The sequence below is a fragment of the Agelaius phoeniceus genome, chromosome Z (assembly GCF_051311805.1).
Source record: "Agelaius phoeniceus isolate bAgePho1 chromosome Z, bAgePho1.hap1, whole genome shotgun sequence".
Taxonomy (NCBI): domain Eukaryota; kingdom Metazoa; phylum Chordata; class Aves; order Passeriformes; family Icteridae; genus Agelaius; species Agelaius phoeniceus.
Window position 1 is genome coordinate 1,840,994 of NC_135303.1, and position 17,949 is coordinate 1,858,942.

Consider the following 17,949-nt stretch of genomic DNA (forward strand, 5'->3'; position numbering starts at 1 on the left):
CAGGCAGTGATAACAGTTTGCTTGCCATCTCTATTAGGAAATAGTCTCCAAAATTTTGAGAGGGAGAAGTTTATGTGTTGAGAGACAGAAGAGACAGGAGTTTCAGAATTGTTGATGTTGGAGAAGACATCTAAGGTTATCAAGTCCAAGCATTAACCCAGTGCTGTTCACTACTCACCCAGGTCCCCAAATGCCACATTCAAGCATTTTTGGAACTCTCCCAGGGATGATGAAACCCCCACGTCCCTGGGAAGTGTATTTCAATGTCTGACCACCCTTTCAGTGAAGTTCCTCATTTCCTGATGCCCACCCTGAGCTGCCCTGGCCCAGCCTGAGGCCGTTCCCTCTGCTCCTGTCCCTGGTCCCTGGAGCACAGCCCGACCCCCCCGGCTGTGCCCTCCTGGCAGGAGCCGTGCAGAGCCACAAGGGCCCCCCTGAGCCTCCTTTGCTCCAGGCTGAGCCCCTGCCCAGCTCCCTCAGCCTCTCCTGGGGCTCCATTCCCTTCCCAGCTCCGTTCCCTTCCCTGCCCACGCTGCAGCCCCTCCATTGCCTGCGTGAGGGCCCAGAGGTGCCCCAGCCCTCGAGGTGTGGCCTCAGCAGGGCCGGCACAGGGACGGGCCCTGCCCCGCTCCTGCTGCCACCCCAGGGCTGGCACAGCCCAGGGGCCATCGGCCTCTCGGCCCCCTGGGCACCCCTGGGCTGTGCCCGGCTGCTGGCACAGTGCTGGAAGCCAGGACATTGCTCTGGCTGCCCTCAGGGCCTGGCAGGGGCCTCAGAGACCTGGGCACAGAGTGAGAGACACCTGGGCCTTCCATTGTAACCCATGGAAACAACAATTACCAACTTTGCTACCAGCCACAAGGCTTTGAGTATAGAATGATAGTGAACTTATCACAAGGTGAAAATGGAGAATTTTGGGGTTTTTAGGATGTGGGTTCAGGAGGCAAGATGGAGGAATGTGGGCCTGTCCTGTCCTTCCTCCTGTTTCTTCTTGGCCTCCATCTTCTGCTGTGATGGGGGCACTTTTGGATTGGTTTAGAGTGGAAGCTCACTGTCTAACATGGGTGATAGGTATTGGGAAGTTATAGTAAATAAAGTACACGTAGTTTTTAGTATAAAAAGCTAACACTGCCCTGAGGGTGGTCACTGTGCCACAACCCAACCTGCCAGACAGACCTGGGTGGGTCAGAGAAAGAATGTTATAGATAAAAAGAAAATAAACAATCTTGAAAGGCAGAGCCAATGCATCTCGGCTTCTTCGGTCTCGGGGCTGGGAAAAAGAGACTTTTCTGACACCTGGGGGTTATCTCAACACCAGAGACCTCATCATCACAGCACCCCAGGGCCTGTCCCAGCTTCCCAGCCCCTCTGCCCCAGCCTGGAGTGCTCCATGGGTTTAAGCAAAACCAAGGAGTGAGCGGCCAAAGCAGCGTATGATATGTGGGTGTTTCTCCCCTCGGAACCCGCTGGTGGAGCAGGGCACAGAGGCTGCTCCAGAGCCCGTCGGGCTGGCACTGAGCCTGGCCTAGCAGGCTGTGCTGACAGGCAGGGCATTAACCCGGGCTCTGGGCCATGCACAGGCACGTTCTGGACCCAGGTTTCTGCCTGTGCTTAGAACAGCACTGAGCTGTGTGGATGGATCTCCTCGTAGGAGCCTTGCTTTGGGCCCTGCCTTGCATGCCCCTTTGCAGCTCAGTGTCTTTTGGAAGTTCAGTATTTACTCAGGTGAATGAATCCCAAAACAAACATTAATATCTGCTGCTAGAAATCATGGCTTTGGCTAAGGGTTTTTTGGTGAGCTTAACACTGTATTGTTCTTCCAATCTGCCTAACCTAATGTGAACAGTCTGTTGGTGTTGATTCAACAAAAGGATTTGAAGGTGTGGCCTTAATTTGGAAATACAGTAAATCAGTGCAGCCATTAATGTCTGCATAACTTCATAAACTCTTAGGTCCTAATGACAAAAGCAAAAGAAATCCTGGTTTGAACATTACTTTTCATAATGAGTGTCCCTGGCATTCCTTACCCCTTTTTAAGTGTTCCCTTGACTACATATCTATATCCAGGAGCTGCAGATGTTTATGACAATAAAATATCAGATGATTTATGGTGATACTGTAGCTTTTGTAGTTGCTGCTCCTGCAAAAACACTGCAAAGTGTTGAACTGATTAGATTTATGATTTTACCTCAATGAAAGCTTCACAGACTCCATTTTCTTTCTGCAACTGTTCTTTTCCATGAGTGCTTTAATGTCAGAATTTCAGGAGAGGAAAAAAGCTAAGTCTTGATCCAAGTGGAAAATTGGTTTGCTAGACCATGATTTGTGCCATCCATTCTCAGTTTTCTCCATTATGTAAACAAATGGCATTTATTAGACTCATAAGAACTTCGTGTGAATGTTGCTGCTCAAATCTTCTGCTCTATTCTTTATGGTTTCTTATGATTTCAGCTTTTATTAATAAACAAACAAACAAAAAAACCCCTCTAGTCCCAAACACAAATTATTTCTGCTGTTTCTTTTTGAATCTGCACCCCAAGGTGACACATTTGAGGAGACTATTCTCCCCCTTTGTTCATCCTGTCCTGACTGGGGTGCAGGCAGGTATTTCCTTGTTAACTGAGCTAATTCCAGAGCTGAGGGATAGCCTGGTTCAGCACTGTGCTTTGGTCAGCTCTCCTGGGTGGAGCTGGGGCTGCTGAAGCTCTGGTAAAATTATCACCGGATTTTTTATTCTGCTCATTTTATGCTCAAATTAAGTAGGCCAAAACTTTTTGGAAGAGTTCTACTGAAGCAGGTGTAATTTCACTTTTGCCATTGTGATGGATTTATTGTTTGGGTGTTTTTTAATGATTCTTTGGGTATTTTTAAACCAATTCAGGACTTTTTTTCTTGGTATTTTCAGGGTCTCTATTTGTTTTATAGACACTCCCTAATTTTAAACTTTCAAACACAAAGCATAATGCAGCATCAATGAAGCCAGGAAGATAAGATTAGACAGCTGGCCAGCTTGTTTTTCAAATTAACCTTTACAGTGTAATTGATGGCTGGGAAAGATAACTTGAATAAAATGACTGTAATTGCCATTTCTCTCCTTTAGGTGTGCTGGGAATACAAAACTGCTATTGAACACACTGTGCATCAAATTAATGTATTTTACCAGTGATGGAATGTATTGTGAATGAAAACTGGGATTTCTGAGGAAGGATAATTTTCTTAGTAGCATACAGATTTTCCCAGGTTAAGCTGAATAGAGAATATTAGTCATTGAAAGTAGAACTTCTAATGCCTAATTATTTCTTTTGGCTGGGTCTCAAGCCCATGACTGTACAAAAGCTGTAACTGTGAACCTATTTTTTTCTTCTGTTTAGCTATCACAACAGACAAATTTGATAACTTGTGTGCAAATATCCAGTTAATTTGCTGGTTTAGATGCCAAATGAACTTCCGAAGTCAGACTCATATGTTATTAGCAACAAACTGTTCAGGCAAAAGATCTGGCTGTCCCAGAGCCCTATTCCAATGAAAGCAGCTGATATCAAAGAGTTACTTAAATTCTTACCCTGTTGCTGTCAGAGACCTCTCACCCATGGAATTACCCACACAGAGACTTGTGCTATTCTATCCTGAACTGGCTTTGGTTTTTCCCATTTGTTTTTTGAATGTCTGTAGATTTTCATTTTCCATGGGTGGACTCCTGGTTAAGCCACCATTTAAACACAGCTGGTTATTTTAGTTATCCTTCACAAGGAAGACACATTTCATCACACATGTCCCCTTTGTCTCTGCAGTGCATATTTCTGCTAGATCATTTTTTGACAGGTGAAAGTTTTCTAAGCAATGACAAGATCTTGGAAATTGATGTTATTCTGTGGCTTTCCTTTGCCTTGGTTGTAGGAATTAACAGTGCCAGCTACTTGGGTATCAATAGCTGCTTATATTTGGAAAGAGAGAATCTTTAAGGTCCCTTCCAGCCCAAACCATTTCATGATTCTGTCTCAGAGACATCATCAAGACACTGTGAGTTCACATGGGATCTTTCATCTGCTGAGCAGCGCTTGGCTGTGTGTGCAACAAACAGAGATCAAATACTTTGATCTGACTATCTATTTAAATGTCTCAGAGCAAAAGACCCGAATTGGCCCATTTAATTCTAGGGCTGTGAGCAGTTGTGGTCTAGCTGGGGTGGCTGTGTTGTGCACAGCCCTGGGGATCTGGGAAAGTCACAGCAAAGTGTAGGAGAAGGATGACACGTTGGGTTACTTGATCCACTTTTCCTTTGGCATTGCAAATCTCCCCGTTATTACGTGCTGAGCCTTGTGCCCAAACCCAGCAGAGAACACCCATCCACAGGGGCCAGGTGCTCTCCACACTTCACCCCTGAGATCAGGGTTACTGTTTGGCGTTTTGCACTTGGTGAGGGCGTAAGAGGGAGGAGAGAAACACTTAATTTAGCCCAGGCAGGAAGTTTGGGGCAGCCAGGTGCCTGCCTTACTCATTATTCAGGCCTGCAGGGCTGTGCTTGGGGCAGGCAGCTCTGCAGGATCACTGGAGGGGCACTTTCCTCACACTGGATACCCCCTTTCCTGTCATTAATCATGGAGAATGCTTTCCTGACACCCTGGTTGCTGCTATAATTACACTGACCTCCCAGACAGGGGTATTTTGTGTTCAAAGTGGGTCTGACAGCATGGCAGTGTTAGATGCTTCAGCTTCTCACAAGGAGAGGAATGAAGAATCTTAGAATATTTTGAGTTGGAAGGGACCCACTAGGATCATCCAAGTCCAGTCCTGGATATATAGAACAAGTCATTCATACTCATTTTCACTTCCATGTGTTTTCTTCTCTGCATGTTCCTCCAAAATTTTCCCTTTGTCTCAGGAGCAACTCTTTGTAAGAATCTGTAATTTCATCCTCTATGGTGTTTTGTGCTTTTCTTCTAACCTTTCTTGCTGTTTCTAAGCCCAGAATTCAAACTGCCTCACACTGGGAGTCCTTGGCCTCTCAGCTTTTGGATATTCCTGGGTGAGGTAAGCTCTCTGCATCAAATATCCCTGGTCACCAGCTAGGGAGATTTATAGATGATTCTTTTAAACTCAACTTGTAACCTTTAGGCAAAGCTACCTTGGGTGGGTTGAATTCCAGGAAGGATTTTATGAAAAGCATTGCTGTACCTTTCTGTGTCACATTTATTCCTTCTCTCTACTTGTAATGAATTTTACTTTTATAAAATACCTTTGAGCTACCTTGTAAAAATCTGACCTAGAAATGAAATGGCACAGTACTTTTCATTCTGGAACATTTCTGAATATTCAGTGAAACACTTGTTTTGTGCTAGGATATTGGGCAATTAAGAAGAACGTGTATCACGCAATGTATTCAATATTAAGAAGTCAGAACAAACCACTCATTTGAGCTGATTTTTTGTTCTCCTCCTTGGAGATAATTGGATTTAAAGGGATCAAAGTGGCAAACGGGATCCTTCTAGTTTACTTACTCTTTTGTTGTAGCTCCTCCGTGAATATTTTTCTGCCAAAAGTGAGAGCACTTTATTCTTTTCTAACTGATATTTTGGGAATTCACTCTTTTCATGGGCCTCATTTTCTCAGTTTCTGTTTGATTCTGCTGCAAATCTGAAAGACTTCTTTCCCCCCCCCCCCCTTTTTTTTTTGGTGTATTTTCTTTTTAATGCCTGTAAAGACAATCCCAGGTTTAAGATACTGATCTTTTTAATGGAAAGAAACAAGAATTAGGGAGGCAGCAGTAGATGGTAATTCCCATTTTCATTTTTATGCAAACTTGTCTTTCCTGGAAGCATTATAATGATAATAAATGAAAGTTGTTTCCGAAGTGGGAACGCTGCCACTCAGAGATTGTGTGCTGACAACCTAATTGATCTGTTCTCTCTGCAGCAGAAATCCCCTTCTTTATCTCTTAAGTAGGCATTTGAAGAGGTGCTTTTACCTAATCTTTTGGACTCACCTGTCTTGAAACCTTACCACATCTTGATGTTGAACTTCCGTGCAAATTATCATGGGCTGCTGCATTTTTCACCTCGTTTTTTACTCCCCTGCCTGATGGATCCCGAGGAATTTTCCTGGCAAGGGAAGAGCACAGTTGGTATGGACCATCAAAGGGTGGCAGAGGGAAGGCAGAAGGAAATTTATTTCTGGGTGGTAAAGACCCAGGGTTTACATGCGAGGCATGCCAGGAAGAGGGAAGGAAAGGTCCTGGCCAAGCTGCTGTTTCCCTCGTCGAGTTTGGGAGCATGGCAGCATCTGGGTGGGCAGGCTGGGGTGGTTCTGGATGCAGGAGCTGTAGTGGGAGAGAAATAAAGGATAAACCACAGGTGAGGCTCATCATTGATCCTTCCTCTCATTATCTGGAGCTGTTCAGAGGAGTCTCTGCTCCTCCCCACCTGTGTGCCGTGAGGATGGGCACAAACATCCTGCGCAGGGGAGCACCTGTGAGCTGGTGCCTGTCCCTGGAGAGCCCTGGCAGGGCAAGGGAAGGCACTTTCCCTCCCCACCGTGAGTTCCCTCAGGCGTTTGGCAAGGCCAGCCTCTTCTTCTCAGGTTGCCAAAGCCCAAGATGTGTGTCAGAAGATGGGTGCAGAGCCTAGAGAGAGAGAGAGACACAAACGAATTACTCATGCAGACAACTGAAAATGCTGCCCTATTCCTTCCTTTCATACAGTGCTCAGCCCTGTAACCCGTATTTTTGGGGTGTATTTGTAATGTAAATGGCCTTCTGCATCAAGCCCGGGGAGGATTTGAACTGTGATCTGAACTGTGTGGTAGCTCTGGCACTGGGCCTGGGGTTATTTCAGGGGTCTGCACCACAGTGCCCAAGGTCTGAAGACAAAAATTAACAGGATAACAAGTGCTGCCATCACAATCTTTTCCCTTTAGGTATTTGCTGTGTGAGCCTCAGAAGCTGCCACATCCAACACTGCATGAGGCAGCAGCGTGAGCTCACTAGTGAAAGTGAACTATAATTTATTAGCCATACCAGGAGCTAATAAACCAGCTTCCCGTGCAGTTCCACAGGGTTTTGATGCATGATACACAATAAAGCAGCAACCCGAAGGGGTGTAACCACGGAACCAGGCTCTTACCCCTGGAAACCCTTGTTCCTTAAAAACGAAATGTTTCACATTTTTATTTTCTGCTCTAAGACATGAGATCAGCGACGAAAAGACGTTCACCCTTGCTCTGACAGAAGTGAATTTTGGATGCTACAAATTGCTTTCCTATGAGTGCTCTTTCTTGCTGCTACTCCTTCCTGTAATTACACCGACTTTGTTTGCCAGATGTTCAGTGACAACATTATACCGCTGTAGTCTGTTTTCCAGTCGCTTTATTTGTTCCAAGGACAACTCCTTTCTTGCCTTTTCTTTAGGGGAGGAAATAGACAAAGGGGGGAGAGAAAAAAAAATCCTTTACAAATGTTTTAAAGTGCAAAGACCGGGACAATGGGTTTTTCCCCCCTCTCTCTGTCTAACTGAAACAATGAAAGTCCTGCACTTTAATCTTCTTAGCCCCAGGGGTCTTCTAATTATTGCAGCTGTTGCACAGGCTTATGCATAGTGAGTCCTCCTTCCCATTCATCTCGGAGGCTCTTTCATGTCCATTAGCTCCTCGCTGGAAATGGAGGAGCCTCCAGCGCTGAGAATAGGTGAAGTTTACCTTGTGGATCAGGGCGAGGAGAACAAAGCATTCCCCGAGTTCCTTTCCAGGATTTACAAATGACCAAAGGCTCTTCTTTGCCTGGGCGAAATCCACTTTAAATTGGCTGGGATTTTAACTCTTTAGTTCTGCCTCGTTCAGGTGTCCTACCCTGGGCACAGCCAGGGCACCACAGAAGGGCAGTGGTGCTTCCAACATGGAAAAATAAAAAAAAAAGGTAGGAATGAGAGGTGTAATAGCTGGTTGTGGAAAATGCACTCATATGTTTAAGCAGCAGGAAGCTTTAAAAAAAAAAAATACAGCTTTAGAGAAATATGTTGCCATCCCCTCTAAGGTAACAAATCTTTTGGTGGCTGTGCTGGGAAGCAGAAACTCTTGTGCCCAGTTTGAAGTCACAGAAATCCCTTTAACAATTTCGGAAAAAAATTTATAAAAAAGAGACAATGAATCCAAATTCACACAAAATACATTTTAATTAGGATTAAAACGACAAACTGAGTTAACAAATTGCTTCATGTAATTGGACATTTCTGACTCAGCATCAAATATGTTTTATTACAGAAATGCCAATGTTATAAAAAAGAAAGTTTTAAAATGCTTGTATATGTTCAAAAATAACAAATAGAGTAGGCAGATGTTCAGCTTGTGACTATTATTATGGGTTCACAGTGAAACAGGATAAATATTTTATCTGCTTCTGTTGGGAGCTCTGTAAAAGTTGTCCATTTTTAAAATCTAGATCCAGAACTCCCAGCAGGCCACCTGAAATCCTACTTTTATTTACTACTGTGCTACTAATATAGCAATCCTCCTTTATACCAGCGGGTGTTCTGCTCACAGTTTCAACCACTGCTACTAAATTCTGAATACATTAAAATAAATACTTTTATGCATACCACATGTTATAAAAATATAAATCACCAGATAATATATTTTGTGATTTTAAGTTTTAAATCCTGATGTTGGCTAACTGTGTGTTCTGGGGTGTGGGGCTGTGGGGAGCAGGGTGTCCCCCATCCCCAGCTGAAGCATTCCTTTGGCTCCCAGCACAGGATGAAGATGCCCTTTGGAAGCTGTCCCTGTTCTCTGCTCTTGTTCTTGAAATCTGCCCAGAAATTGTTTGGAACAGTGTTGTGGGGCCTGAGCCAAATAATGCAGTAAAATAACCTAACAATTTAACACCCCTAATGACTGAATTTCAGGCACCTGGAAAGTTTAATGTAATGATGCAAACACAGCCATAATTTTCCGGGGTGTATTCTTCACTTGTCACTGTTGCCAAACAACACTTGGATCCATTTTGAAGCTGAAATTTCACTGTTGCTTGGAAGAAGCTGTTGGTGATGGGTTTTGTCAGTTCTGAAAGGCATTTTATAGGGATGCTGGTGGTCTGCAAGCTTCCAGTTAGTGGCTGCAGCTGGTGTGTGACTCTCTATTAAATGATGAAATATGGGGATTCCCAGCCTTTCTTCTTTTATTTCCTGTTTCTCTGCGAGTGGCTTTGATAAAAAAAAAAATTATGTCTGATGGCTGAGTAGTTTTCAGATAATATCTTCTGTATTAATTTCTTAGTGAATCATGACAAGAAGAAAAATGTGTACTCTCTGCTTCTTGGCCATGTGCAGATTTTTGATGGCTGGCAAGACTTTACTGTATTTGTCTGCCTGAGAAAAAGATTTCTAAATAAGTTGGAAACTCTTGCATCAACAATTTGCTAAGTGACCTGTATTTTTATTTTCTTGTGAACTAGCAGACTTTCTTTATCTTTCAACAATGCTCTAACAGCAAAGACTTGTTGTAAAATTAGTTATTGCTACAATATTACTATTTTCCCAATCTATATTACATTATGCTGTTTCCTCATCATGAAGTACTCCAGTAAAACCATCAGAGAAAAGGAACATTCAGTGGTTTAGGGGCTTGCTTTGTTTCGTTTTCTTGCTTTTCTTGCTTTTCTTTGTTTTCTGGTTGTTTTATGGTGTTGAAACACTTTTGAGGATTTTAGAGTGCAATTAGGTATTGCAAGGGACATGCCTTTGATGCTGAACTGTAAAAGACAGTGGTAATAGGGGGAAATGATTTTGTAAGGTGGAATGGCTGCTTTCTGCCACTTCAGTGCCCTTTATGGTTTGTTCTAGCTGTTGTCACATTCAGTGGGAATTGTGTGTGTAGAAAACAGAATGTGGCTTCTAGACAGATCCTGCCTTAAACAAAACCATCTTCATGCCAGGCCTCCCTCTCCAAAGGTCTGACGTGCTCCAGAGGCTGCTGAAATTGTCAAGGTCCTTTTCAGAACCAGAAAAACCCCAGATAAGATCATGCTTTGTTTTGTCTGTACCATCTGTGCTGTGTGCAGGAAAATATGGCTATGGAAAATTGACCAAAATCCATATAGTGATAAATGATGTATTTGTAGTGATCTTTGATGAGTAGAAACAGCCACCAGGCCCATCACTGATTAGCAAATCTGCTTCAAAAAAGTGCATTTTTGGGGGTATTTTGTCATTACTAGTAGCAGCCACTAGAGGGAGAACATAATTTATACCGTGATATCTCACATTTTTGTGTTATTTTTCATTTTGCTCACCTGTTTTCAGCATTCTGACAACACCTAGGTGAGGTTACAGAATGGTGATGGTTGTGAAAACAACCTCGAAGGTGCCACTGATGGGGTTTTTGGGTTACAGAGTGGTGATGGTTGTGGAAACAACCTCAAATGTGCCACTGATGATGTTTTTGGGTTACAGAGTGGTGATGGCTGCAGAAACAACCCAAAATGTGCCACTGATGGGGTTTTTGGGTTACAGAGCAGTGATGGCAGCAGAAACAACCCAAAATGTGCCACTGATGGGGTTTTTGGGTTACAGGGTGGTAATGGCTGCAGAAACAACCCCAAATGTGCCACTGATGGGGTTTTTGGGTTACAGAGTGGTGATGGCTGCAGAAACAACCCAAAATGTGCCACTAACAGGGGTGTTTTTTTGCCTTCCAGGTGTTGTGTTTCACTACCGGGCTGCCACGAGCAGGTACACCCTGAATTTCACACAGGCCCACCAGACCTGCCGGGACAATGGTGCTGTCATGGCCAGCCCAGAGCAGCTGAAAGCAGCCTATGAGGATGGGTTTGAGCAGTGTGATGCTGGATGGGTGTCTGACCAGACTGTCAGGTGAGGCCCCTTCACATTTTTACCCAAAATTTGTGTGCCTGGCCTGTGCAGACCTGAACTACTGTTTTGCCGTAACTGATGCCTTGGAGTGGCTGCCTGGAACAGAGCCTGGATAAGATTAAGAGAATAAAGTGGGTATTTATTAAAGGCCTTCAAAAGGTGCATCTTGGACAGTTAGAAGCCTCACAGAGGCTACACCCAAGATGGACAATGGTCACAAGTTTTTTACACAATTATAAGTTTGGTCCATTTCCATTTCAGGGGTTAATCCTCCAATTACAGCTTCAGGTAATGAAGTCATTTACTCCCGATTTCCTTGCCCCCCAACCCACTTTATACTTTTGTTTATGCTTTTTATACTGTTTATACTTTCAGGGCCTGAGGCTGTAGGGTGCCCTTGAGTTTCAGGCCCAGAGGGATTGTGTTGCCTGACCAAAACGTGAAGACACTAATTCACACTCTATATGGAGTTCAGAGTTACACCCTAAAGCAGCACAGGATTTGAAAAATATAAAAGCTGAAATCCTAAGGGGTCATAACAATACATTTTCTGCATTTCCAGGTATCCAATTAGACATCCAAGAGTTGGCTGCTTTGGAGATAAGATGGGAAAGAAAGGAGTCAGGACCTACGGGCGCCGCTTCCCTAACGAGACTTACGATGTTTATTGCTATGTGGAGCACATGGAAGGTGAGATGGGTCTGCAAAGCCTGGAAGTGCACTGCAAGGCTTAAGAAGTGACTGGGGAGCCTAATGTGGAAGAGCAGAGAGGGAGAAAATTCCATTTAAAATAGGTTTTGGCTGCTCTGGATCTGAAGGGAGCTGCCAAATGGAGGGAACCTACAGTTTGTGGTCCTGCAGGTCTTAATTAAAGGCCAGTGTGGAGTCCACAGAGAGGCAGTCAGGGTTCAAGCTGGCTATAGTTAGTGCGCTAGATCTCACAAAAGTTGCTGTTGAAGTGTCTTATTTTTTGAATGTTACATAAAAGTATTTTCAAAAAAATGCATTTAATGTTTGAGAAACTGTGTGTGCTATATATAAGTATATACAAAGATAGATGTAGTATATGAGCTAACTGTATTACAGTTCATAAAGTGTGTAATTAGGTCTTTTTATATGTCCATGGCATAAAATTAGACAGATATTGAATTGCCATCTATGTTTAATAGTATCTTTTTAATAAAGGGTCATCTCAGGTTCAGAAAGAAATGAGAAAAACTTCATAGTTTCTGGGCCTAGTTTAGTAAAATTATTACAGAGATACTTTGCAACCAGGACCAAAGTATATTTTCCACTTATTACACACTTACAATGGCCTGAGTGTGTCCCAATGTTATCTGTTTGACAGGTTTTTATTCCATGCCAGTTCCACCGTTCCTGTCTAAAAAAAACCCTGACAATTCCTAACTAAACATCCTCAGGGATGGTCCTTGGCTGTTACACTTTTAATTTAGTGCTCTTAAAGTCAACAGAAAAATAAATTAGCCTTGGCTCTGAGCAAGCCTGCCTTTGTAGGTGTACATATATTTTTAAAAAGCAATTGCAAAATGCAAGTGTTCAATGTTTGTTTGTAATCTGTTTTACATAAGATATGGATTAGGTCATGCAAATTTTTCTCCTGCTGGTGACTTAGAGAGGTTTGAGTTACTGAAATCAGTAAGTGTTTTAGTTTTAGTAGCTGAAGATCTGTCCTAGACCACTTGGAGATTTATGCAATACAAGCATCACAGGTATTGCAAAGCCTCCAGAAAAGATATATGCTTGAGAATTTGTAACTTGAACTTGAAAATTAAGTGACAGAATTTTGTTAGTGCTTTTCATTGTCTTAATTTTAGTTATGTCCCGTTTACATCTGTCAGTGAGCACCACCTGTGAACATCAACAGTTCATGACATTTGATCCTCCATCAGTCCTTGATGGGATTGGATTCTGAATCTCCTCTAAATCGATGCTTTTAAATTCAATTTATGTCTTTCCTAGCTTAAAAAAAGAAGGTTTAGTAAAAAACCTAACCTGTATAATTCCTGGGTGAAGAACAATCTCTTGCTCTTTTCCCTCTTCAAGAGCAGAGAAGTGTAACTAATACAGAGCAGATTGTCCTGGGTGCATGTGAGCCAGCAGTTTCTCAGGGTCAAAATTTATCACTAATCTTTCAAAAATAAAACTGAAGTCAAAACTGAAGCATTTTTCACTGAGTCTGATGATCTCTGCTTGGAACAACCTGGAACCAGACTGGTGTGTGGTTCAAAGAGGCTGCAGTGACTGTGCCATCCTCCTGGATGAAAATGCACAGGTCCTCAGTTTCTCATGGGCATTAATTGGTTCTTTGTTATAAAACTTAATTTGCCACGATTTATGACCTGGTTTCCCTCTCTGGATGCATCTACACTTCTGTCCCACTGTTGTGGCCTGTCAGCTGGACTGTGGTGACATGATCTGCTTTATATGTGAAAACATCCAGATTTTAACAAATACATAAGCTAGAGCACAATATTGTAGAGATTTGCTTCATTATATTGCATTCATTATATTGAACAAGTTTAATGTCAGATTGTTATAATAGTTAGCCAAAGACACTCCCCAACATTTCCCTTTTGTTATTTTTGGTGGGTTTTTTTGCTTCGTTTGGGTTCCTTTTGTTTGGTTTGTTTTTTGGTTTTATTTCAATTTGGGTATTTTTGGTTGGTTGGTTGTCTTGTTTGTTGGCTTTTGTGTGTATGTGAGAGAGATTTTATTATTTTCTCATTCTCTCAGAACTTTTAAAATGATCAGGAGCGTGACAACAACTTCTACGAACCTCCAGGAGGAGTTTATGGGTACAGGGCACAGAAACAGTGAGGGAGGGTTCTGCTGACATACAGAGGAGTTAAATTATTCTGTTTGGATGAGGAGAGGCAGGCGCATGCTGAGGAAAAGACACGGTGTCACACTGTGGTGTAGTGCAGGATAAACCACTCCTCAGTGCCTTCGCAGAAACTTGAGCCTCTGAGCCAGACTCCCCATTCCAGGTGGGGCTGAGGAGCCAAGGTGGCCTTTGTCTGTCCAACAGGAGCAGTTTCTGACAGGACAGAGGTTAATTTGGGGTGGGGAGGAGCTTGTTAGAAGATACGCAGCATCTGCGAGTTTATACTTCAGAACCACTCACCCACAGAAGATGGAAATTTAGAATGTCAGTGGAGTTATTGGAAAGTTGAATTAAACTAGATTGCTGTGTTGGTAGGAAACTTACAGATCAAGAGCTAAAATTGTGCCAGATTTCTGATGGCCCTGTTCTCCAAAGGTTAATCCTACAAGGTGTGACCTTTAGCTTAAATCATAGCAAAATGAATCCATGGCACTTAGGGTGTGCTTAAATACAACTTTTTCCATGTGAGTTTTAAAGCTCATATCTGTGTACCCAGCCATGATTCAATGCCAAGTCTATTAGACTTGCTTGCACTAAAGAGGTCCTTATTTGGAGGGTCTGTGTCAGTGGAATGACTATTCATGGCACAAGCATGACTAATGATATCAAAATTTGGGCAATAACGAGGGTCTCACCATGGAAGTCATTGAACACTTATTGGTCTGTTGGCTGCTGTTGGTCTGTTACCCCAGAAGGCCATAAATGGTGGTGGGAATTCTCGCAATACATTTTAAAATAAATGTGCATTGAATTTGCAGTACTAATTTGGGTATCTGCACTGAGGATTTGTAGGAGCAACTCCATCTCGATTTTATTCCTTTTTGGCCATGTGGAATCAGGAAGTTAGCCAGAGACATGGATTTCTCCTTAAATCACAAACTATTAGCTTAAATTGAAACCAGTTATCTAGGCTAACTCTTGCCATTTCCTTGTTCTGAGGAAAGTCAGAGAGATTAAAGACTGCACAATTCTAATTTAAATAGTATGAGTTTTGCTGTGACAGTCAGAAGAATAACTGTGGGAAGGATTGAAAATTTCTGAGCTCCTGGAGATAAAAATGAGAACCTGGAGTCAAAGTATCATTAAAAAGGTACCAGTCATGGCGTTTTATTACAAACTGTTTTACATTCCTCATATTTCATCACTTGTTTCAGTGTACCAAGCACTAGCAGAAACATTCAGGGTACTTTTAACTGCAGGAAGTGATTTATGAGTAAAGATTTTAAAGTGATTGAGCTGCAGAGGTTTGGATGAGGATCCCTTAACACCACCAGCCGAAGAGGTGTCTCCTGTGATGTGATCCCTTGGATGGAGATGGGTGATGGGTGAGGAAGAGTTTGAACTCTTCAGGCAAAGCAGTGTGTGGTTATTTGGTGTCTGAGATGGAGATGGAACCACCACCAAAGCCCGCTTGGTGGGGTGGGTTTGTGCTGAGCCAAAGCACAAGCCACCCCATCAGGATTGTCTGCTGGCCATCAGAGCCCATGGATGCCTGGCTCTCATGTGCAGATGGGGCCCTCACGCTAACAGAGTTATTTTTGGGGTGTCTGTGGGGAGGATTGTGCAGCCCTCCTTCCATGCACCACCTCCCCCCCGCCACAGGGAGAGCAGGGAAGAAGGATAAAAACCAAAACCAGATGTCCTTTGAATACTTTCCACCTACTCTCATGCGGTTTTGCTGTTGTCATGGAAATTTCTGTGAGAGTGATGGTCACGATTAAAGGAATCATAGTCTAAAATGTGGCCTCAGGTGAGAAGTTTCTTCTGTGTTTTGGGGAGCTAAAGATCTTCTCTGGGATCTGTTCTGATTCTGAAGCAACTAGATTAGGTTTCAAAAGTGGGACACAGAGAAAATCAGGTTTTTTCTCGAGTTCAGGGCATAGGGTAGAATTATCATCTTTTCCATTCTATTGGACACTTATCCAGCCTTCACCCCTCATGCAGGTTTAAGTTCTCAAGAGGATTCCTGTTCAGCCAATGGGTCTGCACAGAATAGACTCAAGACATTCAGGAAAGTTTAGTTAAACCATTGCTGCTTGTGCATCAAAAGGAATCAAATGACTTGTTCTGACGTGCAAGAGAAAAAGATTTCTTCATCTTATCCAGCCTCCTGCTTTAAAGTTGAACCAAGCTGCTTAGATGTTTGTGGTTTTCCAGCCCTGCAGAGTGGTTTTGGTAATTAGTGACTTTGTTAAGGACACCTCTTTATTACCCTGGTGTGTCAGAGAACCAGCCCTGAGCAGCAGAGAAAGAGAGGAGGGGGATGAGGAAGTTCTTGGTCCTGAAGTCACAAGGGTAAATATTTTAGTCCTCAAAGTGGTCATGGTATTCCTGCCTCTTTGCACACTTGCCCATGTCCTAGGAATGAAGTTTTGAACAGATTCCATGTTTTTGAGGAAAAGAAAGTTGTGATGGCAGTGCCTCATGACTGCCTGGACTTTGACCTGCTGCCTGTGTCCAGGTGAGGAGCAGTAACCACAGGTTACAGGTGCAGGTGAGAAAATGCCCTTAGAATGCTCTATAAAACATCAAAGAAGATGGCATTTTGTCACTCTTAGCCAGCTTTTGTCTCTGACCCAGGGTTTTATCTCTACCCAGCTGTAGTCACAGAATCCAGGAGCTCTAACACTCCAAAAGGACATCTCTGCTTGGTGAACTTGGTGGGTTCCAACTCTCAGAAACAAATGAATAAATAAATAGGTCTGGAGTTCACCACAGGCACATTATGCTAAAAAAAAAAAAGGGGAAAAAAAGGTAGCTCCCAAATTCTTAGTGGGAGATAGTGTTTCTTCTCCTCAAACAAAACTATCACAGAGGAACTAAAATGAAAAGGCAAAGTTTTTGTCTTGGCTTTTTTTTTGGTTTTTTGGGGTTTTTTTAGGTTTTTTGGGTTTTGATTTTTTTTGTTTTGTTTTGTTGATTTGGTTCTTTGTTTTGTGGGGTTTTTTTTGGCTTTTTTTGGGGGGGTTTGTTTGGTTTTTTTTGTTTGGTTTTTTTTTTTTTTTTGGTTTTTTTTTTTTTAATTGTGAGAGTTAAGCATTTTCTTCCGTGGGAATGATTAACTTTTCATATAATCAATATCCCTCTGCATTTTCTAATGCCTGACTTTGGATGGCTGTGAGGGGTGTAGAATCTGAGTGCCTGACCACAAGGTAAAGCTCATGAGCACCAAATTCTGGATGAGACAGTAATAATCACAGAATCACAGAATCATTAAGGCTGGGTAAGAAGAATTTTGAGATCATTAAGTCCAACCATCAGCCCAGCACCACTACCCCAGTCAACACAGTTGTGTGCTGGCCCCTGGCTTTGGTTCTAGCCTGCCCTTCTTCCCACCTTGCTTTTAAGTTGAGTGATTCATGACATTCACACCTACCAGTGTGCCCAGCTCACCCAGACATCTCCTGAGGAGAGAAAGTGAATCAAAGCAATTAAACTTGCTGTAAAATCAGCTGATAAGATTTTTAGGACTGATTCTTGTAGAATTTCAGTGTTTTCCTTGGGGATTGCATGTGAGTCGTCCTTTGTCTTCAAGAGAAAAATCTGACTTCTTCATCTGCCCCAATGTTTTGTAAAGAGATGGAAAAAGCCTGACTTTCATCAGGTATCTCTTTTGACCAAGCAAAACAAACACATGTAAGAGGAAAATCCTGGGGATTCTTGGAGCGCGGTGACCGCTGAGGCCGCTCCATCAGCCTGAGGCTTGGTTTGGAACGGGAGCCAGCAATAACACACATTACATTATTGTCTGCAGCCTAAACACTGTCACGTTCTCCACCCCACCCCCTGGTACTGCTGAACCAGTTTTTCTTCATCTCCTGGCCTAAGCCCTGGGCTTTGCCTGCAGAGTATTGCTGAGTTACTCAGGGTGTGCTCCAGCTATAAAAACAATGCACGTGGCTGTTTAACACACACAGAATTGAGTTTTCCCTGCCTGGTGTTGGTGGCTATGTCATTTGTTTATCGAGCAGATGAGTTTTTCCTTTTAATTTCCTCATTTTCAGGGTTTTGGCTGGGAAACTGAGGGGCTTCCAGTCATCTTAATAAAAACACTGTAAGAGTGTAGTGGGATCTGTCCTCCTGTCAAATATGGAAGCTGTTGTGCTTTCAAAAACAGGAGTAAACTGTAGAGACTGCAGGGATTAAATACATTTCATTAACTTCAGAATTACTTTTCTTGCTTTTTAG

General features: G+C 42.9%; 1 protein-coding gene across 3 annotated transcripts in view; it reads left to right on the forward strand.

The window, feature by feature from the left end:
* VCAN (versican) overlaps positions 1-17,949 on the forward strand; it is a 100,201-nt gene that overhangs the window by 14,392 nt on the left and 67,860 nt on the right. For all 3 annotated transcript variants that reach the window (XM_077171310.1, XM_077171311.1, XM_077171312.1), the window contains exons 4-5: positions 10,682-10,856; positions 11,419-11,546. In XM_077171310.1, coding sequence (XP_077027425.1) covers positions 10,682-10,856; positions 11,419-11,546 — 303 coding nt within the window. The remainder of the gene's footprint in view (positions 1-10,681; positions 10,857-11,418; positions 11,547-17,949) is intronic.